The 24,179-nt window shown below is 36.2% G+C and overlaps 1 protein-coding gene across 1 annotated transcript; it reads left to right on the top strand.

The window, feature by feature from the left end:
• Positions 1-654: 654 nt before the first annotated feature.
• On the top strand, positions 655-19,249 carry LOC103701032 (protein CASP-like). Its single transcript, XM_008782970.6, has 19 exons — positions 655-953; positions 5,565-5,675; positions 5,831-6,009; positions 6,285-6,434; positions 8,424-8,512; positions 8,652-8,761; positions 8,898-8,992; positions 10,503-10,555; positions 10,825-10,990; positions 11,884-11,976; positions 12,867-12,995; positions 13,239-13,358; positions 13,625-13,705; positions 15,376-15,480; positions 15,569-15,712; positions 15,799-15,900; positions 16,819-16,898; positions 18,757-18,849; positions 18,940-19,249. Exons 1-19 carry the CDS (start codon positions 872-874, stop codon positions 19,004-19,006), a joined length of 2,049 nt encoding a protein of 682 aa, XP_008781192.3. The 5' UTR covers positions 655-871; the 3' UTR covers positions 19,007-19,249.
• The last annotated feature ends 4,930 nt before the right edge of the window (positions 19,250-24,179 follow it).

Here is a 24,179-nt window from a genome sequence, read left to right as displayed (position 1 = left end):
TTAAAATTTTAGAAGTTCATCCATCTTAATATTTTTCAGCATTTCCAATGCCCAGAGATCCGAGAAGAGGAGTCTTATATAATGATTGGATATGTTCTCAACTAATATAAAATTAATAAGCAAATAACATTTAGAAATGCCTTTATGCTTTGTTCTTTTCAATTCTTTGTCCTCAAAAAAATCGCATCTTTCTCTCCCAAAAAAATTATATTATCTTACGGGGAAAGATTCATACAAGAAATTCTTTTAAATAGCATTCAATATTGGGTTGTCAAGCTTAATTTGAGAGAGAGAGAGAGAGGAGGTTTAGTCTAGAGCTGTATAATCCTGGATGGCCAACTTGTTATCCGATTATAGAGATGGCTGGAAAACCCAAAAATTGGTTTTGAATAACAAAATGGCTATATATATATATAATTCTAAAATTATTTAGATATAAAATAAAAAATATCTTGATGTAAATAAATTTAATAAAAATTAAATAATCTATATTTGCATATATCTAATAAAAAATAAAATTAAAATATCTGGGCTATCCATCCGTTGGCCGTGTGGAGCCATCCGCGGTCATCAACAGGACAGAAGAGGATCCGAACCCACGGTGCGCTTCCCATGCACGACTGACGTTATACAGTCCAGGCGTCCAGCCAAATTACGATATTACCAGTTATTGCACCTCAAAGACGGATGATGACTTATTAAACATAATTCTTTCTCTGCGGAAAACAAGAAATTAAAACCTAGAAGTAATCCTTCCCTCTTCTTCTTGTTCCACCATAGCGATCTCGGGCGAAGAATCCCAAAACTCGTCAAAGGAAAGAAGAGAGAGAGAGCGGGAAAGAGAGTCGCAGATCCCATTCTTCCCCCATACATGGAGGTGAACCAGCCGGGATCCGAGAGAGACAAAGGGAGCTTGCCGTCCCCCATCGCCGTCGTCTGCGGCTTCTGGAGAGGTACTTCTATCCGCCTTCCCTCCAATTCGATCTCGTTCTTTCTCTTTATTTGTTTTCTTGGATCTTTAGCGGCGATGTGTCGCCGAGAGGGCCTTCTTGGAATCGAAGGCGAGTCGGAATGTGGGAGGATTTCAACTATAGATTTCGCGAATTAAACGCAGTTTTCTATAGGCAAGGTATGGAATGAATCTGGCTTCGAGATGGGATTCGCTACAATTCTCCAAGAGCCCTTGAATTGGGGTGTCGGAGTCTTTTGAGGTTTTCTAATTGTCAGGGGCCCGGATCTTGTTCTTAGTAGGAAAACTATCAGGGATTACCCATTAGACAACCGAACTTATGTACTCCTTTAGTTGGAGCGTAAAGTTGAAATCTTTCTTTGATTCGGATGATTGTAATTGTATTTTACTGATGCAAGGATGGGCTCTGTTGAGAGGCCTTATTGTGATCCGATGATGTCCACTGCTGAGGTTTATCTGATGGCTATAGCCACTGCAGCACTAGAAGTTGGTTTTAAGAGCTACGAAGTCATGTAGCACAATTTGAAATAGAAGAGACTGAAAAGTGACTATTTTCTTTCCAAGGAAGAACATTGATATTGAAAATTTTGTTTGTGCTTTGTGCTGTCGTGCAAACTTTTTTCTCTTTATCTTTATTCTTATTTTTTTCTCGATTTATATGCTTCAACGATGAGTGCTTCAATGTCTAGTCTGTTGAATGGTACTCCAAAACTTGAACCTTATTATTGATTTCACATGGGAAATAACATTGCCAGCCGCCTTTCATATGGTAGGAGAATTCTTCAGGGTCCGATCCCTACATGGTTATTAGGAAAGCCCGTAATATCATGCATGCACGTGTGCTTACCTGTATGAGGGTATTTATGCGGTGGTGGTTATCATTGTATTATGCTTAAACTTTTATTTATGATTTGGATGTACATAATGTCTTTTTCTTGTCTCTTTCTTTCTTTCTTTCTAGGTAATGAACCAGACAACTTTGTTTAATTGGTTGAGTTGATAATCTTTCTGATTTGGCAAATTTTTTCTATGTGGCCATTCGTAAACAAATACAAAAATCGTAGTGCAGGTTTTTTTTTTTCCTCTTAATTGTTTAGTAAAAGCTAAAAGAGGGCATCCTTTTATTCCCTGAGATCTTTCTGGAGATTTTTTTTCATTGTGTAAGTGTACGGACAGAGCTAGGATTGTTCCCATGGGGGACCAAGAAACATAAGACATTCATATGATGGATTTCTCACAAGGAGAAATTTTGCATATTGCCATACTAGATCTCGAAGAGTTCTAGATGTTTGGATCTGACTTATTTCTTCTAGCACATCACTTCTCTCCTCTCCAAGTCTACTCCATCAATGTATAGGAGCTTACCATAAATTGACATATCTCCATAATATCAATAGCAAAGCATCAACTTATACTAAAGATGTGGTGAAGGAAAAAGGGAAGTCAATAAGGTTCGCCTTGGTTTCTAAATACTGCAACAATGGAGAAATTTATGAATTGTCAATAATATTGAGGCATATACCGCCCTTACCAAATACTATATTTCATTGTTGAATGAAAATTGGCGGACGCTAGATCATATCCATCACATACAGGAAAATTTAAGAAAAGGTAATCTCTTTCTCCTCCTTTTGAAAAGGTATATTCTGTGTTAACCCTTGGTCCAGCTAGTGGACGAGATACTGTTGTTTCAAATCTTTTGGAAATAGGAGCAATTTCCTTTATGGAGGTATTTTTTTATATTTTTTAGTTAGTAAGTTACAAGGCTTTCCTTGATGGTATTACTTACCATGTATAGTCGGATTCGAGGGTGATGTGAAGGAAATTGACATTGTGACTATACTGTGAAAACTGGCATCTTTGCCTTACTTTAAGGAGGGTGCCATATTTCCAGGTAAGGCCCTTGCTATTTAACCTCACCAAGATCAAAGGGTGTTTAGAAATTTGGAATGGGAACTTAGCTATGGTAACCAAGAAATATGGCATTACACAATCAGGATGATTATTTAATCATTATTGATATTGATATTAATATTATTTTTCAGGGGGCATCTGATTTTTTAAGGAGGGCTTTACGATAGAATTTCAAAAGGATTAGATGGAGGACTTGAAGTAATTCTTTACTTTATTGGGGACAATCACACCCACTGTCCCCCTTGGCTCTGCTGGGCAAGTGTGTGATTAGTCACTACTCACTATACTATTTATACCTAACAACTCATTTCGGATCTGCACTGTGAGTTGGCAATGCAATCAGCTAAGGAGATAGTGCTTCTAGACTATGGGCCATAAGTAAAGAATGATATAGGAAGGAGCAAATGTAGAAGCAAGTAATACAAAATTCAGGAGGAGATGAGTACATGAAGTCTATCAAGCAAAAGCACCTGATTCATTATTCGTTATTGTGTGTGTGAGAGAGAGAGCATGTAATGGTTCTGCATTCATCTTTTTTCATTTCCACAATAGTAATTATGTTTGGCGACTTCTATATGCCTAGGCCAAGGATACCAGAAGTCTAGAAGAAGTAATGCTAGTTCAGACCACAGCCATAAAATTGGTCTTAACGGGCAAAACGAACAACAGGAGATTAAACAGATAAAGAAAGAAATAGACCAAAAAATGCTGAGACATTTCACTGCTTTGGCTGCACAAGCCTCCCTTTTTACCCGGTGCCGTAGAATGCTTTTCTTGTTTTTCCCACACTGAACCTCCATGTGTTGCTTGGCAGCTGTATACCTCATTATTACCCTTTTCTGATAGCTCAACTTATGCTTAAGAAGCTAAGATCTAAATAAGAAGGTCCAAGAGAGGAAGCAAGTTACAGAAATGAGAAATGATTCTTTGGTTAGGTTGTCCACTCTGTGTCAATCATTCCCACATTTTTTTTAGTGAAGAGCACCATGAGATGAAGTCACTGGGGTTGGGAGTCCTTCTTTGAAGAGTTTACATCTTTCTTCAGAGCAAACGATTTCAGGAAGAAGCATGAAGAATAGATTGAAGAAGATCATTAGTCCTTGCTGATTGTCACATATAAGGCATGTAAGTTTTAGAAGTGAATGCTGGAAGGAAACCAATTTTATAGTCGTGGCAATTCTGGCAATGGGTATCTGTTAACTGATTGTGATTACAACAATCGGTGGGAAATGGTCGAAGATCTAGAGATTTTGCATTGGTTGATTCCAACAAGAAGCATCCAGTCTAGCAGAGTTCTGCCTTTCTGAGAAGCTGTCCTGACCCACGTAATTACCAATAAATTGTCCGGTAGAAGCCATAACTAAGAGACAAGTATTGGTTTCCTTTGAACTGAGGCAAGTTTTAAGTGGTTGGAGGAATTCCATCTGCTGTCCTTCCTTCTGAAAAAGAAAAAGAAAAATGGAAAAGGACATAATTGAATGCTTCAACTGATCTCTAGTTATAGTTCTGATACCACCTATATGTATATGTTGTATGCAAATTCATTATACCACATTTGTATATTCATAAATCTATGTCTACATATCATTTTTTTTGCCCATGTTTTGCTAGAATAAACAAAAGCGGTTCTCCTCTTATATTTATAACTCTACATTTGTAAAGTTGCATAGTATTATACTACCTTCTCCTTTCCTCTGAAGAAAGGACATAACAGCTATTTATTGTTATATGAGGATGGTTGCTTCTTATTTGTTATCAGTCTCAAAGCATTCATTAAGCATTATCTCATCCATTGCAATTAGCTCTAATTGCTATCCTTACTTGTTAATAATTTTTGGTGCTTTTTTTCTTGCAAATTCAAGCCCTTTAATGAGTTTTCTTCTACTCTTTGTGGGACATGGCTATACTATTTGAATCCATTGTCCATCACATAATATCTACTCATCAAACTCCTAACTTCTCATATGATGCCCACTGCTTTTACCAAATAAACACTAAAACATTGGCATGTGGTTAGGCCCATCTTCTATGCTTGCTCCACATTTATATGTCCATGGTGATCCATGCAACTTTGCTAACATTCTTGCTGTCCTGCAAGGTCCCTCTTTCGTGAAATTCTTGCAATGTACAAGGCATATATGTTTAAAATCCATTCATAACCATGCTGCATTACTCATATCCTCTATAAATATGATATTTTGGCATTTGGGGCATGTTGGGTGTTACATATCCTTGGAATGAGCAGTATCTGCATCAATGTGCACTACATATAGTAACAGAATCGCTGCTGAGATCTGACAGTATGGATGCATTATCATATTTTTCATTGCTGCTGTCAAAGTTGTTGGATGTCCAATATAATATTCTAAAATACTTAAGAACTATATATATGCTGTCAGTTCCTCATTTACTTTTTATGCTGATTATATCCACAAACTAGTGTGAATGGCATATGTTTTGTTCGTGTTTAGGCATGCGACTATTAATGATGTGAAGATGACATTCTTTCTCTTGCACTATTTTTTTCCCCCTAAATGCTTTCTTTTTATGCCCTATAGACAGCTGAACGCCGAGTTTCCTTTGCCTATTGCATTCATAGTCTATGATTGTTATAGCGATGAAGGTTCTGTCATTCTGTGACTAAGTTTTCTTTACCCTGTTTTTTTTAATGTGGTAACAGATTTTGATTTAGAAAAGGAAAGAAGTGGGCTTGATGAACAGGGACTAAAAATTGCTGAAAATCAGGAAGTTAGTCAGAAGAACAGGAGGAAGCTAGCAGAGAGTACTCGGGGTATGCTGCATGTCTTTCCATCTGCTTAGTACTATTTGCTGGTACTTTTTTTGTTCTGATACCTGCAAGTTATCGGCTAAACCAGCATCTGAAAGTTTACCAGTGGAACTTTGTTTCTGTCATTTTCTGAGACATGCATGTAAATTACTGCACAGATTTCAAGAAAGCATCAGCAGATGAGAAGCTAAATTTGTTTAACTCCTTGCTTAAGAGTTATCAAGAAGAAGTTGATAATCTTACAAAGAGAGCAAAGTTTGGAGAAAATGCATTTCTTAACATCTACCAGAAGCTTTATGAAGCTCCAGATCCTTATCCTGCTCTTGCCTCAATTGCTGTAAGTTAATTCTGAATTAAATTGGCATTTTTCCTTCAGAAATTATTGCAGTTCTCTGCATCTTCTCCCTGCTATTTTTGCTTTACGCTTATGAAGTTGTTAACCCTTGTGGTCTCTGCTGATATAAATTTTGTAGTTAGATTATCATGTCCACATTTCCTAAATTTCATCTCTCCCTGTCCTGGATTACATGTTTTGATGTGGCTCTGTGTAGTTCTTCTAGAAGTTTTGCATTTTGAATGGTTATCCTGCACTATAATTGGTTTTTATTTTAGGAGCAAGATCAAAAATTGTCTGAACTTGAATCTGAGAATCGAAAAATGAAGCTTGAGCTTGAAGAGTACCGGACTGAAGCTAGTCATCTAAAGAATCAGCAAGCTACTATTAGAAGACTTGAAGAGCGGAACCGCCAGCTTGAGCAACAGGTTAGCGTCAATGCTAGAATCATGTTATTGACAGTACTAACTTTTGTTTTCCCCTAAAATTCAATTGTCTGTGATTCATGTCAAGGCATAAGGTTTGTTGTATATTTGTCTTGTTCTCTGCATTTCCTTTTTCTCTGATATACTAGATGGTGGGAATTAAATTTGACTTTTCTTGCCCATGTGCCTACATTTGGAAAATTCGATTTCCTTTCTGCCTCTGGTTTGTTTGTCCTCATACAAGAAGTGAGATATTTATTATGCCCTTTTGCTCTCAGGATTATCTGGATGCTCATAGATCATCAATTCATTGATGTTTAGTCCTGTTTCCTGACAGTAGCTTTATATATGAATTCCTACTGGATTTGCAGTTGACTTCAAAGAACCAAATAATGGACCACCCTTACTGAAATCTTGAGGTCATGATATGCATAAAATGCATCCACAACAGCTTCTGTGCTGGTTGAGTGAAGCACTTAAACATCTTTTGCCCATGTACTGATAATGAGAAATTCTTGGACATAGAAACTTTTCGTTTTTCTTGTTTTTTTTTGGTGAGAGAGAAACCTTTCCATGAAAATTTTTGCCTTATGACACACTGAGATTTATCCTATGTTGGTTTGTTGCAGTTAAGAAGAGAAACAACAATAACAAAATAACTGGAGAGATCACGATAGATCAGTGCAATGCTATTTGCAAATATAAGTGATTAGGATGCCAAACAGAATTAAGATATGTGGAAGGTGGAATTTAGATCAATCTCAAGGGAGCTCCTATATAATTTAGGGATGTAAATTTTGGACTTGTGTATAATACATGGACATCTCAATCCAAATTTCATTTCTTAATCTGTCAGGATTTGAAAATTGAATTAACTGATTGGCTTCAACTCAGATTCAGATCTGTTATCAAAATTCAAATAGCTCTTTAATTGATCTTTGAAAAATGTTTCTTTTAATAATTTTTCCTCCATGTGTTCATTGCCTCACCGGAGTATTTCTTTCATCTTAAAATAATGTTATGTCAGTGGAGGAATTACCTATTATATATAATGCTGATGCCTGTTTGTCTGTGTCTACAGCAATGTCTGTGGGGTGTGGGGTGAAAGAAATTTGTTAAATTCCTTTGTTATTTCAGTATATGTACTCTTTCTTTGTTCTTTCTCTAGATTATCTTGAAGAAAGAAAAATAAGAAAAAATGGGAGTGTGTATCAGATGAATAGGAAACATTTTTATCAAAACAGTTAACAACTTGACACAATCACAACCATCCTTAAGATGTTTCCTTATGAGTATCCACTTGCATGACAGTTACCAACTTCCACTGAAGTCGTAATTTGAAGTTTCACGTTAGTAATAATTATTTTCCCCCATTCTTCTTCTGATTTTGAGTAATTTCTAAGATCCAGACAAATTATTGTCAATTGATACAGTCAGGCTACTGGATTTCCAGGTACTACTTATAACCTTATATACAATGTTAGGATTTAATATCCTAGGGAATTTAGCTTTGAAACTGGTTTCTGCAGTCCCTTTTATAGATGTTCGTTGCATCTACATGCAGCTGGTTGGAAGCCCCTTAAAGAAGCAAAAAATAAAGAAAAAAGGTGAGAAAATATTGTAACTTAAAACTGGTCAGAAACCTGTCTATAACATCAAAAAAGTAAATAAGTTTATAAAATTAACATACTCTTATGACAGCAATTATAATTAAACAGTAACTTTTTTAAAATCAAGATGAGAATATAGAAAGGGATAATTAGATATAGTAAAATTGGTACTGAAACATCAAGTATCAATGTTAATGTCATAGGCTTGTAGTATGTACATTTAGACCATTTCTCTACTGAATTCACATTCCTTCGTTTCTCTCCATCATGAATGCCATTGAGTTGCTATTTAGACTAAAACATGTGTCCTGTAATAGAATGTCCATCCAAACTTACGGTCTATATTTGTTTGATGCATACTTATTTTTAATGAGTTTTCCAGATGGAGGAAAAAGTGAGAGAAATTGTGGAAATGAAGCAGCGTAGCCTGGCTGAAGAAAACCAGAAAACTCTTGATGTCCTGAAAGAGAGGTAATCCGATTCAGTCTATAACTTTGATAATTGATTTCTCTTGTATTTTTCTAATAATAAATGTCTGAGACTTCAGAGACCATCATCGTAGCCATACATGCTGAAATTTGTAACTCGCGCCATGCTGGTACGGTGGCAGGGAACTTCTATTGCAGGATCAACTACGACAAGCCAAGGAAAGTGTGTCAAATACACAGAAACTACACGAGTCTGCTCAAAGCCAGTTGCTTGAGCTTCGTACTCAATCAGGTACAGTGCTTACTCTGAACCAAATGAAAATGAGATCTTCCTTTCTGTCCTACGACAGTATGAGACACTAGTAGCCTTGTAATGTTCGATAAGAACTAAAAAGGTGTATTTTGGCGCATTTTTTGAATGATTTCAGAGGAAGAAAGAGCAGCAAAGGAAGCTGAGGTCAATCTTCTAATGGATGAGGTTGAACGAGCTCAGGCACGACTACTTAGTCTTGAGAGGGAAAAAGTATGTCTTTAATTTGTGTCTAAATTCAAGAAGTTTATAATAGTTTCTGAATTATTATGTATGAGTTTGGCTTCCTCCTCTATCTTTTGATTCAGATTCATCTTATCTTAATGTATTGTGAAATTTCTCATTGCTTTTTATTATGCTTCCATTACTTGAACATGTGACCTTATACAGCGTGAAGTTCATGGTCTTCGTCATTTTGCTTTTAGATTTTAAGAGATCTTCTCATTGACTTACTCATGTTATATGACATGCCTTGATGCAGCTAATAGATTGCCAGATTTTAACTGAACCTAGGTTATATATAAGCAGCCTTGATCAACAATAGTCTAAATCTTGCCTTGTTACCTTTTTGTTGATATCTTAATCTAGTTGTTCCAAATACAGATAACCCATCAGGGGAAATATTGGTGTCATTATGGTATCAGATCAAATCCTTCCTAGTATGGTTCTTTCCTATGTCTGAAACAGATTGCTATCCTCATCAGAGCCATGCGACTAGGCCCACAGCCCAAGTGAGTTTAGCATCAAGCTACCCAAAAAAACTAGAGCACCACAAGGACATGTTTAGACATGTATCAGAAAAAAATCCTGGGCCGTAGAACCAACAGGAACCCACATAAACATGGGATTCTTCTCCACTGGATATGACTGGCCAAAATAGATTAATGACCATAACAAATGATGGCACATAGACAGTAAAAAATTTAACTGTTACATATCTTGCATATGGAAAGTCAATCATGACTGTTTAATGAATCAAGACCCACTCTCTAAAGATCCACTAGCAGAACATTCTACAGTAGGATATCTACAAGGATTCTATGACTGAAGATCTGCCTTTCAGGTTCCACAAGTTTAAATTCTTCATTTAGCAAAAAGTCAAAGAAGAAGAAATGGTATACAAGTCAAATGTTGATTCATGAGAATACCCTCTGAATGATCTTACCATTCAGGAATAGACAATTGAGATATGGTCATCTAATGGCATGTAATATGGTTAATTGCAAAACTGGATTGTTGAGTTGATGAAGATCAAGTTCAGGAGCATCCAGTTAGCTGGTTCCTTCTTTTTGTATTTAGTAAATTTTTTTTGGGAAGCTTTCTTTGAAATAGGTGCTTAGAGATAAATATGTTGCAAAAGAGGGTTATCTATGTTAGGAACGGATTCGAATAGAATATTAGCAAACAGGTCTTAAACAATGCAAGCTTCGGTTTCTAGGATTTTTAGGTATGATGTTGCAATTGATCTTTGGGGAGAATAAGGCAGATTAATAGTTAATTTCTGATCATAAGTTTATTTGGAAAACAGAGAAATAGGAAAGCTATTACAATGAGAGGGAGAGAAGAGGAAGTTTTATGGTTGTGGTGGTTATGAACTTTTATGTTTCCGAATCCTAGTCATGACTTTTGGTACTTTCATTGATGCGTCTTGTTATTGTGCTAATTCTTTTTCCTTCAAGTTGCTTGTGGACTGTTAACATTTCCCATTAATAATCCCATGCAGGGCATTTTGCGTTCTCAGTTGCAGTCAACAAATCAGGAAAATGAAAATACAAGGTCTGATTGTGCGGATTTTGCTATATCTTCCTAAGGTTTTATGCATCATCTTTTCTCCTATGTTTTTGAATCCTTTTTTAACTCATCAAGGATGTCAGGTTCACTAAGTTGTTTCTAAGTTCTTTTGTTATTAGACTGCTTGCACAAATAGCTGGGAACTAATAAATTGAGTTGCTAACAGTAATTTTAGTAGATTTTATTTTTCTAGGTTGAGTTTTTCTTGCTTTTCAGTTGGCTTCTTCTTGATCTTACCAAGTGCTTGTTTCCAGTGATTATTTGGAGTCAAGCAATGTCCTTGAGAATTCCTTGAATGCAAAGGAGAAGATAATCTCTGAGTTAAACGCGGAACTCCATAATATGGAAACTGCTTTATCTAATGAGAGAGAGCAGCACATGAATGAGATCAAGAAGTTGAATGCATTGCTCAATGAAAAGGTTCTGAACTATTACTGATTCTATTTTTCATCATAGCTTGAGTTTTACAACTATTGTTTAGGTTTGATATTCCTGAATAGTTCGAGTGTCTTTAATGCAGAACGAGTCTATTATGTTATATATGCATTTGATGAACATTGTGATGTATAGGTAAAGACAGAACTGTAAGATTTTTGGTACACCTATGCATAACCTCCAGAAAGTTCTAAGAAGAAGACCAACTGCTGACCACTACTTATTAAGTGATAACTTAGGCTGGCTGCGTTCAGTGCAGGTTAAAGGAGGCTTAAAGTGTTGATTATTGAGTCACTTGTTTTGGCAGCCTCACCTTTTGGTTCCATGAATTGTAGTCCACATGAAACATAGATCAGAAATATATGAAAAATATACTGCCACATTTTTAGCCATCAATTAGTAGATGTTGATAAATGTTCTAGATTCTCAATAAGGTTCACTGGAATCCTACATAGGATAGTACCCTGAGCATGTCACAGATGTATGTATCTGTGATGAATTTTGCACCAAAAAGTCCCCCAACCCCCCACCCCGCCCCGCCTCCCCGCTCTCTACACAAACATGACCGTGTCCCAACATATGTATATTTGTGTATATTTGTCTGCACATTCATTTTCATGATTACTAGTCTATGTATGTGTGAGCCTTGAGAGTTCTTAACTGTACATACATACACTACACGTATGTTAGTTTTATTATAGTATATGATGTCAATGAAACATTCCCATGCAATTGCAACCTGAACTTTAACACAATGTCTACTGTTTCATGTGTGCATATTAAGTTGTCAAGAAATCAGTTGGAACCTTCAACTAGCAGTGTTTGCAAACTTGCAGTTCCCTTTAATTTTTTATTTTCATTGTTTCATTTGTTGACAGGAGACTGCTCTCATGGAGATGAGAAAAGAGCTTCAAGAAAGACCAACTGTAAAACTATTGGATGATCTGCGTAAAAAAGTCAAAATTTTGCAGGTGCTTCTACTAGGTTGATATATCATCAAATTTGGTGCATCTTATTATTGATTGTATTTGGAAGCTGTAGATTGGTTGGAATTTGTTGAAACTTTAGTTCGTGCTTAGTTCTTGCTGCTGCCTTCTGACCAGGCCATTAATAGTGATGGCGTGAACCATATACCAGGGTACATATAGTGCTAATTAACTTATGCGTCATGTTAGAGAAATGCATGGAGTAGTTATAATTATGTGAGTTTATGATATGCTGCTTAAAGAAGAATAGAAAATAGAGCTTTCTTTGTATTGTATGAGCTCTGTTCAAGATGTAGTTGAATTTATCAGTCATGTATTAACCTTTTTTTTTTTAAAAAAAATATGATTCATGTATTTACCATTATCCAACTGGTTCTGATATTGTTACATTATGTTTTTCAGGATGTTCTTTGAATATATTCATTGTTATATGTTCATTTTAATGATTTATTAGAAATGTTAGCACAATCATTATTCTGAAATTCTTATTCCTCTTTCTCCTGGCCATAATTTTTTGACATGTAGGATAACTTATTGAAAACATAATGGCGGTGTTCTTGAAGGAAAATGGGAGAGGATTTAATGTGCCAAAGCTAAATATCATTATGTAAATAACTGTAGACTTTTTGAGAGGTGTTCCAAAGTTTGAGCATGGGGCTCATGGTAGCAGATAGATCTTTTTATGCGGTGTTATGTCAATGACAAATTACCTGTTTATGCTTTAAGAAATTATATGATGCCAATCTAATGCAGCTGATTCTATATTATTTCTGAAGAAGAAAACTTATAAAAAAAAGAAATAAAATAAGCTTCAAAGAAGAAGAAGGAGAAAAAGTTTTTTACACTTACTAATCTTTGAGTTCCCCATTCTGTAGGCAGTTGGTTACAACTCAATTGAGGCTGAAGACTGGGAACTGGCTCCCAATGGGGAAGAGATGAGCAAGTTGGAGTCCCTGTTACTTGATAAGAACCGAAAAATGGAGCATGAATTGACACAATTGAAGGTCTGAATTAGCGTTGATACATGAATATTGCCATCCTTTTTTTCCTCAAATTTTTGTTTTTAAGACACAGAGAGATGCCTGAATATAATATGTTGAGCTAATTGCATATGAATTTTTATATGTTCCAAAACTTTTGATATGTAATAGCAATCCTTTCAATCGCTGGTTGAAGGTTGCTGCTCTTCACCATTATCAGTTCCTAACTGCTGGCTCTATTTTAACATTTTTTACCTTATTATCAAGGTTAAAATTTCAGAGAAAACAACTTTGCTGGAAGCAGCTGTAGCCAAGGTTGCAGAACTAACTGCAAAGGTGGATGAACAACAGAAGTTAATTACGAAACTAGAAGATGACATACTAAAGGTTTTTTCTTTGTCCATTTCTGGCTACAATCACTTATAAAGTTGCTTATATATTTTTCCCTTTTTTGCAGTGTATACCTCGTCTTAACATCGCTTACGTAGTTCATCTAACTTTTTGACAAAATGTGGACATAATTTTCTTTGATACAGCTACAATGCATATGCATGGATACAATTGAAATTACATATCCAACAAGTAATTCAAAGATTCTATTTCATTCTTAATTACTATCCTTGAGTATTACCTTTTCTCCTTTTCTGATACAGGGTTACAGCTCCACTGAACGGAAGGGCTCACTTTTAAATGATTGGGATTTTCAGGAGATGGGTACAAGTGAAGTTTCTGAGGTACCAGTCATTAGCTTAAATTTAAATCGTTCCTAGCATGGTTTTTCAGACAAGTTCTAGCTTTGATACTCTGCAAATTTCCTTTTTTTCTGCATTCAAGTTTTTCTTATTCACTTTTTTTAATTATATATCTTACTCAAATTTGGTATTTGAACACTATGTTCAAAAATATGTATGATGTTTCTGAATACTGTTGTGTCATCGTAAGGCATTAATATGACATAGAGGAGGTATCAATATTGGCATTAGCAAGTAATTTGCTGTTATTTCGTCATATAAGGAAATAATCATTTAGTTTTTGAGCATGTAAATGTGTGGGGTTCCAAGCTCTTCTATATGTGCTTCTTAAGGAAAATAACTAAAGTTGGCAGACTACTGGTTTCACAATCTGAGATTTTCTTCGTGTCTTCTTAAACATTATGGCGAACCTATATTTGGCTTATCCTAGTTCCTCTATAATTTGGCATCAGTTCCTCCTTATGATGTTTCTTTCTAGGTACGTGCTCTCTCTCTCATGATCTGCCTGCTACTTTATAAGAAATCACATGGGTTAAAAGGCGTAGTTTTAAATAGTCTGTTGGACATTCAGGAAGAAAATTAGGTTATAAGATTGATATAGGTAAATATTGTACTTTTTGTATATAATTTAATAAATGTCCAACACTGTTTGTCATATCTTCATTTGATTATTTGATGATGCTAAATAAAATATATGATGTGCTAGTACATTAATCAACAAGTCGGAGCATGTATTGATTCTATTATATGGAGCTTGATTAAAATAGAGCTACTGTTGATAAATGATGCACTAATGCATTAATTGCAAATTGGGGTATGCACTGGCTTCATTTTGTGGAACATCCAGTTTTATCTCAACATGAGTGTGTGAATTCATAGGGATGATTTACCATGTTGAGAGAACTATATGTTGCACAGGAGTTGCGTCCTGCAAAGCTGGCCTAGCTAGGTGTAGAGGCTGGAAATCGGGTCCATTTTGCTTAGCTAACTTGAAGTTGACAATTTGAAGATAAAGACTAAGACCCTTACTATATATACGTATCAGTGGCCATCTGTGCCTCAGAAGCAAGCCCAAGCCTCCTGTGCAAAGTGAAATAGTCCAGAGTCATTGTTAACTGCTTTGCTACTGGAGAACTTAAGATCACAATTATACTTGCAAAGTTGAATTGTGTCAAAGTTGAAACATGAAAACTGAGAATGCTTCACTTGTAAAATGATTTCTGAAAGTAATGATATTTATGGTTAGTCTAGACTTAACTAATAAACTTTGAAGCTAACTCTCACGTGATAATCATTACTACTTGGTGTGAAGTATGAACTTCCCTTGGCCGGTCTTGGATGTATGCTAACTCTAGGCCTGGAAAACTACAGCCAGTAGGAATAATTTGCATTATTGGTATTTAATACTTATTTTCTGGTAGCATGATTGCGATATTGAACATCATCTAATGAATTCATTCCCATCAAATGCATATTCTTACTTATTTACCAAAAAGAAACTGCATATGCTTATTTTGCAGTGCATCTATGCTACATTTTTCTTTTTCTTTTTCTTTTTTTTTGAGCAGTCAATTAGAATAAGGAAATTATTGATGTTTCATTTACAGCCTTCTGTTTTATCATTTTATTTTTCTCTGTTTATTACACAACAGGGTACGGATCAGAGGCATAATTCAGATCAAGATCAAAATTCAATGCTAAAAGTAATTTGCAATCAGCGTGATCGTTTTCGAACACGCTTACGAGAAACAGAAGAGGTATGATTCTGATAATATAACAAATGCAACTATGCATTTAATTTTCTCCAGTCTGTTTTCATCCTGTTCTTAAGGCCATATATTGTAGGAAATGAGGCAATTGAAGGAGAAGATGGGGATGCTAGCTGTAGAACTGGAGAATACTAAAGCTGATAATGTGAAACTCTATGGGAAGATCCGTTATGTCCAGGATTATAGTCTTGAGAAGCTTGTCTCTAGAGGACCAAAGAAGGTTGCTTACAGCATTTTATGATCTATATGGTTTTTGTATTGTGGTATTTTCTTGTGTTAACCTTTTTGTTCCATGATCCCTTCCAGTATGCAGAAGATATTGAAAGTGGTTTCAGTTCGGATGTTGAATCCAAGTACAAGAAGATGTACGAGGATGACATAAATCCTTTTGCTGCTTTCTCAAAGAAGGTAGGGAATTGCTTCTTTTTATCTTTAATTTCATGTCTGTAGGCCAAATATAGATATTTGATACAAAGTCAAGCTACTGTTGTTATCAGAACCATCAAGCGTTGTCCCAGTTATTTGGGGACTTGGAGCCAGCTTAATGAATCCTCATTTGCCTGGCCTTCCTATTAAGGGCTACCTCTGATATTTATTGCAGATGTTTCCAAACCCTTTTTAGACTATGATGCAAGCTAGTGTCAGCTTATTCAAAATTGCCAACCATAAGAATTTGCCAGAAGAATTTCAAACTCTTTTCTGGCACAATTATCCAAATGTCTTTAGCTCTTATGCTTGTTAGAGGATTATTAGAATCTTTCCTTTCTCTTCCTTAGGAACATAAGGACAACTTATAAGTATAATTTGTTACTGTCAGTCCTCTGTTATCATCCTTAGATGTCAGTTTAGTTTGACTTGTTGCAAATCAGTTCAATCCTGAGATATCCTCTCTTCATTTTATCGAGCTTAAATATTTCTCTTGAAACTTAATTTGAAAATTAAGATTGTCCTAATATTTATGTGCTTATCATGTTCTTGGTTTATAACAGACATTATTAGTTCTTGAAGACTTATTACCAGCCCAAAGCTTATTAGTGATATGAAACAGTAGAGACCCATATTGGTTTTGGCATGTAAGAGATCATCTAGTTCATTGATTTGATATGAAGCATACAAATCATGTGTCGTATTCCGTTTACTTCTATTGCTTATTCCTTAGAATCATACCTTACTGATTCTAAGTTCCTAACGTGCAACAACGTTGGAAGTTGGTCCAGAGTATAGAACATTCTCCCATGTATTGATATCATTGTTTTTGTTTTTCCACTATTTGTGTTCACTGTTCCCTGTATCTTCTGATATACCAACTATATATAATTGATTCAGGAAAGGGACCAAAGGTACAAGGAACTTGGTTTAAGAGATAAAATTACACTAAGCAGCGGCCGTTTTCTTCTTGGCAACAAGTATGCTTTTAACATACTCCTTTCTGTGTAAATTTATTTTAATGTTTGCTCAAGTTCTCTATGCTTTGTATCTTAAACTACTTTTCAGGAGTTTCTAGTTTAATTAACTTTGCTGTTGAATTAGATTTCAGGTTGTTAAGTCTACTCCATGCCTGCATGGAAAGATGATGTCTCCATCCTATTTCATCCACTGTTTTGTCGACATCTAATCCGCCTTTGACATCTTCTTTCTTGAAAATCTTCTTACAAAATTCTGGAAAATCATAAAAAAAGAAAAATATCTTAATAATTTAATTTAGTAGGTGAACCAAGTTTGCATGAGGGGGTCAGAAATACTTTGTCTGTGCATGTGCATACACTAATATATGTCCAGTATTCATATCATGGTCTGCAAATAGCCCATGCCATCATGTCATCATAGCAAGTAGAGTGGTCTGTTTCCAAGTTGAGTGACTTGGTGCAAAGTCGATCAATATTTCATTCAACTAGATTTCATTTTTCAACTTACATTCTTGAATAAGCTAATATTTCTAACATCGCACCAGGGATATTGGGTGAATTGATTGTATGGGTGCTCATTAAGAATAAAGGACTCGTAGATAAATATTATGATTTGTATACTATACTGATAGAGAAAATATTAGTAGCAATACTGCTGTCTTAGCTCAATTGTAGAGATTGTTAAGCTTCGCTGGATGGTCCAACTTCCAAAGCCTAGGCCTCTGGTCTAGGGAACAAATGTATTTGCGGGTTCGTGGATGATATATTTCAGTCCCTTTCTAGCATTCATGCATCACTTAAGAAACAAAGCTATGGTAAAATACTTCGCAGATGCACATGTGATGTCCACAAAGTACTGCTCAGAGCTTTGGTAGCTTCCTAGGATTTTGACTTGTATCATATGTGAGAGGATCATAGCCTATTCTAATTGTACATAGGGGCTAACTGCCTCCAAAGGTTTTTGTTAATAGTGCACTTGCACAGTTGCACCACATACGACTTTACACAACTTTCATGCACAACTTGGAGCAACTAATTACATGCTTCCTTTATTATTTTGTTCCTATATTTATGTGGACATGGACAATTCTAGAAAAAGAATTTTTACTAGCTTTAGAGCAAGTATATTTAATCAAATGCCTGTTAGCTGGATCTAATCCAGTGATTTTATAGTTCAGGTTGGTCGGGGGTAGGTTTAGTATGTCCGATCTGATTTCTTGAACTAACTTATTTTTAGGTCTCATCAAGTGGTCATATCTGATCAGGTCGGTTAGACATTCATATTGGATCCAGTTGTAGTCTTGGTCTCAATTATAGACTCATGTCTCCTGCGAGTGTAGACAAGTTAAAAATTGAGTTGGGTATAGTAGGACCTGGATCCTACTAACCCACATGCAACCGTAATTATATGCATTACGTTTCTAGTCATAGACCTTAATTTTGTAACAAAGACTGGTTTTGCTTGTGGACTACATTCAGAGGGAAGGCATGACCCAGGAAAATGTAGAGTTAAAATTCAAAACATTTTCACTTTCAGAGTTTTCAATGTTTAATCGATTTCTTCATGTCATGACTTGAGATAAAGAGGCCATCTTGTTGTTACATATATTTGAATATAGTTTAGCCTGACAGGATGATCCTGTACTGCAAGTTATGAAACCACCACGTTCTGTACCTTCTGTAATGCTTTTTTCTATCTGTATCTGTGTTGTTTCTGAGATAAAATGAAATGCTCATGAAAATTGCAAGTTCCACACCTATTATCTTTCTTTCTTTTTGGTCCATGAATGTTATGATATCCTATCTATTATTGATTAAGATGTCAAAATCACTGTTGGCTTTCTCATCTCTGTCACAGATATGCCCGAACATTCATATTCTTTTACTCTATTGGGTTGCATCTTCTTGTATTTACATGTCTTTACAGAATGTCTGCATTAAGCTATCTCAGGTAATTTGAGCTTACTATAAATCTACTTATAATTTATCTTAATTGATCCATTAAAATTATGTAAATTTGAATTTTGTGTCCTGAGTGCAGCACCACCCATGGCCATGACGAAGTTGTTCTTGATGCTGGGGCTCATACACTATCTCATGCACTCTAAGCAACTAATTGGGCGGTGTGCCTGTATTTTACGAATTTAAGTTTTTCATGTAAGAGGTGCCATTCTTGTCTCCGATTTTGAAGGGGCAGCAATGTACATAAGATCAAAACAGCATTCTGATTCAGTTTCTGTGGCCAAGTAATGTGCAGCAGTTCACTTACAGGTATAGATGAGAAAGGCATCTCTGGAACATGCACATGAATTGGAAATTCTATTCCAAGCACTGATTTCGCTTGCAACAAACGTGCACCAGCCCTAAGTTTTGGTTTTGTTTTTTGTTTTCTTTCTTTCTTTTTTTTCTGTGTGCGTGTTGTGAGCGGGGTTGGATAGTGCAGCTGTTCAAACGACTATTCCCTTCTACAAATCCCCGTTGCTGCTGATCTTTTATTTTGAGAAACGGATGTAAGCTCTGTGGAAGCTCAGTGACGCCAATCAGATGTTGGGAGACGCCCGCAAACTGAAGTTACCGTAGCTGCGTGGGTTAAATCCTCGGTAATTCTGAAGAATTTTAGAAGACTTTTGATATTGGGAACCTCGAGGTTTCAACATGAAAAGCAAATACGTTGTATATTGGTTTCTCTCGGCTGACATCGAAGGCAGAAAGAAATTAATATAGATCCATGATGGCCCTGGAATGTCGCCTAAGAAAACATGATTAAGGCCGTCTTATACATACAAAAATTCCTTATTAGCACCAGTTTCCCGTCATCGTTGCTTTCTTTCTTTGTTCCTTGTACTCTTTTAGGTGTTCTTTCCATCTTTGCTTGTATATTAGGAAAAGCTCTCTAAACTTGGTGATCAACGAAGGCATTGGAGAAGTAGACGCCTCCAATGTCGAGGGATAGAGGTGGTGGAAACTGATGTGGATGAAGATAATTTGAAATCCGGCATATGACGGCATCAAGAAGCTTTACCTAGCATTGAGATCCCTCAGTTTATATCGGTCAAAGATAACATTCCGGTATTTTATAAATGTCGCATCAGTAGGCATCTGATAACCGGTAACTTGGCCGAGATAAGGTCCAACCTTCCTCTGCCTCGTAGGGGCTGCTGCCATGCTCATGTCCTCAAGTCTCTGAACCCCCCACCCCGCCCGAGCCAACTCTCAAATGCGCATCTAACAGCTAGTGTTGGTGATTAGGTGTGTGTTTCATAGAAATCATGAGGCAGCATTCATATGTTATCAAGTGCTTGTCTTGCCAAAACGTTGTGAATGTATTATGTAGGTATGTTCGAACATATCAGATATTGGAAAACACAAGTATAAACCATCAGATGTGCTTTACAAGGTCTAAAATCCCATCAAAAAATAGTTTATATTTGCATCTTATACCCTCAACATTGAGTTTTCCAGCAGGTGGAGAGTCTTTTCTTTACACTCAAGTGATAGATCAAGATATTAGGTGTGGTAAAGACCCGCTAACTTGTCCAAGCCATCCTAAATAAATAGGTTTGGGTAAGGATAAGGATTTTTCGTAGTCAGGTTGGATTTGATTTAACATAGATCAACTTGTTCATAAATGGGTCAAGTATGGCTTCACCCTCTTATTTGAATGAGCATAGATTGACAAATGTTTAAATTTATATACATAATTTTGGGATAGTGGCGATTGTGGAACAGACCATGGCCTAGCCAATGATTTGTTTGATGATTAGATATGCTATGCAATTAATGGTCAAAAGCAAGCATAAAATATAACGTTGAGAAAAAGGTGGAGGGCATAGTATATCTATGGTTTATCATGTTTTATTCTTCATTCTAAATTTTCTCCTTGCTCTCTCACTTTAATAGATGCCCCACTCCAAATCTTATGTTTCTTGGACATATTTTATTTCATTTTGCGAAGGTATGTAATTGACAAGTAAAGCATTGTTTGGTTGGTGATCAGTATGGAATTACTTATTCCAATTCGAATATTAATAGTTCATGTATGATTTTTTTGACTTGATCCAAATTTTACTCAATTGGAACCTAATTTGGCCCTAGCTGCCACCTCTATGCTAAAATAAGTATAATATAAATTTTGAGCTGCTACTCAATCAGCAGCTTGATTAGCTTGTCGAAACACATGGGATGCGTGGAAAGTGATGGCAGCATACTTCCATTGCCAAATATCCTTCAAGAGTGGATTTACATACAACCTACAAGGAGAAGACTTTAGTCAGGAGATGATAGAGGCCGAATCCCCTTCAACCCACACCTTAAGTGCTTTGTAAGTATGAAGGGCTGTATAAATGCCATATCATGCTGCAAGAAGCTCTGCATAAGCTACTGAAATTTAGGAATTAATTTACCCGATACTATGATCGGCTGGCCATCCCTACTAACATACCATGTTGTAGCCTTATCATCTGGACTGAGCCATCAAAGTTGACTTTTAAAACACCAGGGAGAGAGGGTATCCTATAAACAGTAAGAGAAGTAGAAGAAGATAGTGAAGAGGCAATACCCCAATACCCAAATTGTGCTGTAAAAGCAACTTGAGAACAACCAAAAGATTGAATAGATAAATAACCGAGTAACTATCTTACCAGCTGGTTTGGAGAGGAAACAGTAGCTTGGAACTCTATAATTACCAACAACCATACAATGCCCCGGCTATGCAAAAGTTGTTTGCAGAGTATTCTTTGCCACAAGAATTTTCAGCAAAACATTTTAACGGACATAGGAATAAGCAGCCTCCAAACGCAGTGCAAGGAAGAGAGATCACTTGGAGATGGAATGGCTGCCTGTGTAGGAGTAAAATCAGCAGCAGAGATAGAAGGTAGCCTGGATGAAGCCCATGGCAAATTGATTAGGCCAGTGTCCCTAGGCTATAGGAATAGCAAGGATTTGTGACAACATGTCAGCTGGGAAAATTGTGGCTAAACTCCCTTTTGCAAGTGCGGTCAGTATTTATGAAATCCGCCACTTTCATACCCTGCAGAGGAACATCCATATTAATAAATATGGACCATGAGTTAGGAGGAACTGAAGAACACCACTGATACTGTAAAAAATCCACTGAAGTGCCATCTTTAAGATTTCAAATAAAATTATGCTATATATGATATGTTTGAGCTACAATCCATGTGCCATGAAACTTATATTCTGCAGTGAGAATCTGTGCCCACGAAGGGTGTTGATTAAGCATTAGTTGGGATGTAAAAATTTCAATAGCTAAGCTGCCAAAGCGCTTGGGAGAGCAAATAAGATCCCAAGATAAAAGATGGCAACCTCTGCCATTGGATGAGTGGGCCCAAAGAAATACTCGAAACTCTTTTTTGAGGTGCCGGCACACTGAATTGGGAATGCATAAGGAAGACAGAGTAAATAGGGATTGAGGATAGGACCATTGAAGCAAGCTTGCTCTCCCCTCATATAAGAGAGCTTTCCATTGCCAACTGCATATTCTCTTTTCCACTTTATCAAGCAAGTATATAAAATCAGCCATTTGAAGCACAGCTCCGGAAATTGGAACACCTAAATATTGCAGTTGATGGATATGTCTTTTAGTGGATAGGATGATGGATGTGAGGATCCGTACGGGCATGTGTTTAGTCCCACATCGATTATTCGCCAAAAAGATCTTGAGTACTTGTACAGAACTAAGAAACTCGAAAAATATCTTTCGGCTAGTCATTTTGGGTAAGATTCTTTGTTGTTATAAATGGTATCAGAGTGAACTCAGATCTATAGCCTATGTGGATTAGGAGATACCGTTTGTATTATTCGCCGAGGAGATTTTGGATACTTATATAGAACTAAAAAATTTAAAAAAATATATTTTTTAATTAGCTTTTTTAGGTGAGTTCTGAATTAGTTACAATGGGATTAAACTTTAGATAAGATTTGGATAGATTAATAGCCTGAATTATTGTGTTTGACATATACATTTGTTGAATAGATAAATAACCTAGTAACTATCTTACCAGCTGGTTTGGAGAGGAAACAGTAGCTTGGAACTCTAAAATTACCAACAACCATACAGCGTAGGTTACAATATAACTAATCATCCCTTACAGTGCCCCCGCTATGCAAAAGTTGTTTGCAGAGTATTCTTTGCCACAAGAATTTTCAGCAAAACATTTTAACGGACATAGGAATAAGCAGCCTCCAAACGCAGTGCAAGGAAGAGAGATCACTTGGAGATGGAATGGCTGCCTGTGTAGGAGTAAAATCAGCAGCAGAGATAGAAGGTAGCCTGGATGAAGCCCATGGCAAATTGATTAGGCCAGTGTCCCTAGGCTATAGGAATAGCAAGGATTTGTGACAACATGTCAGCTGGGAAAATTGTGGCTAAACTCCCTTTTGCAAGTGCGGTCAGTATTTATGAAATCCGCCACTTTCATACCCTGCAGAGGAACATCCATATTAATAAATATGGACCATGAGTTAGGAGGAACTGAAGAACACCACTGATACTGTAAAAAATCCACTGAAGTGCCATCTTTAAGATTTCAAATAAAATTATGCTATATATGATATGTTTGAGCTACAATCCATGTGCCATGAAACTTATATTCTGCAGTGAGAATCTGTGCCCACGAAGGGTGTTAATTAAGCACTAGTTGGAATGTAAAAATTTCAATAGCTAAGCTGCCAAAGCGCTTGGGAGAGCAAATAAATCCCAAGATAAAAGATGGCAACATCTGCCATTGAATAGAGATGACATGTACGGGCATGTGTTTAGTTCTACATTGATTATTCGCCGTGGAGATTTTGAGTACTCATACAGAACTAAGAAACTAAAAAAATATCTTTCGACTAGTCATTTTAGATAAGATTCTGGATTGTTATCAATGGTATTAGAGTGAATTCAGATTCATAGCCTATGTGAATTAGAAGATACTGCCTGTATTATTCGTCGAGAAGATCTTGGATACTTATATAGGACTAAAAAATTTAAAAAATATATCTTTTAATTAGCTTTTTTAGGTGAGCTCCTGAATTAGTTACAATGGGATTAAACTTTAGATAAGATTTGGATAGATTAATAGCCTGAATTATTGTGTTTGACATATACATTTGTTGAATGAAAGTCATGCTTTTACATCAACAATTTCCGATCCAGACCTATTAATATATCCAAACTCGTTCAACCTAATTATAAACGGTAGGATTTGGTTTTGGCTCTCTTACTCAGTTATGGACTTATAGTCTGTCTGATCCATCTTTCGTATTGTTTGTCAG

The sequence above is a fragment of the Phoenix dactylifera genome, chromosome 12 (assembly GCF_051530095.1).
Source record: "Phoenix dactylifera cultivar Ajwa chromosome 12, Ajwa_hap1_PhDact_Kaust_v1.1, whole genome shotgun sequence".
NCBI classification, from domain to species: Eukaryota; Viridiplantae; Streptophyta; class Magnoliopsida; order Arecales; family Arecaceae; genus Phoenix; species Phoenix dactylifera.
This window is presented reverse-complemented; position numbering and strand designations above follow the sequence as displayed.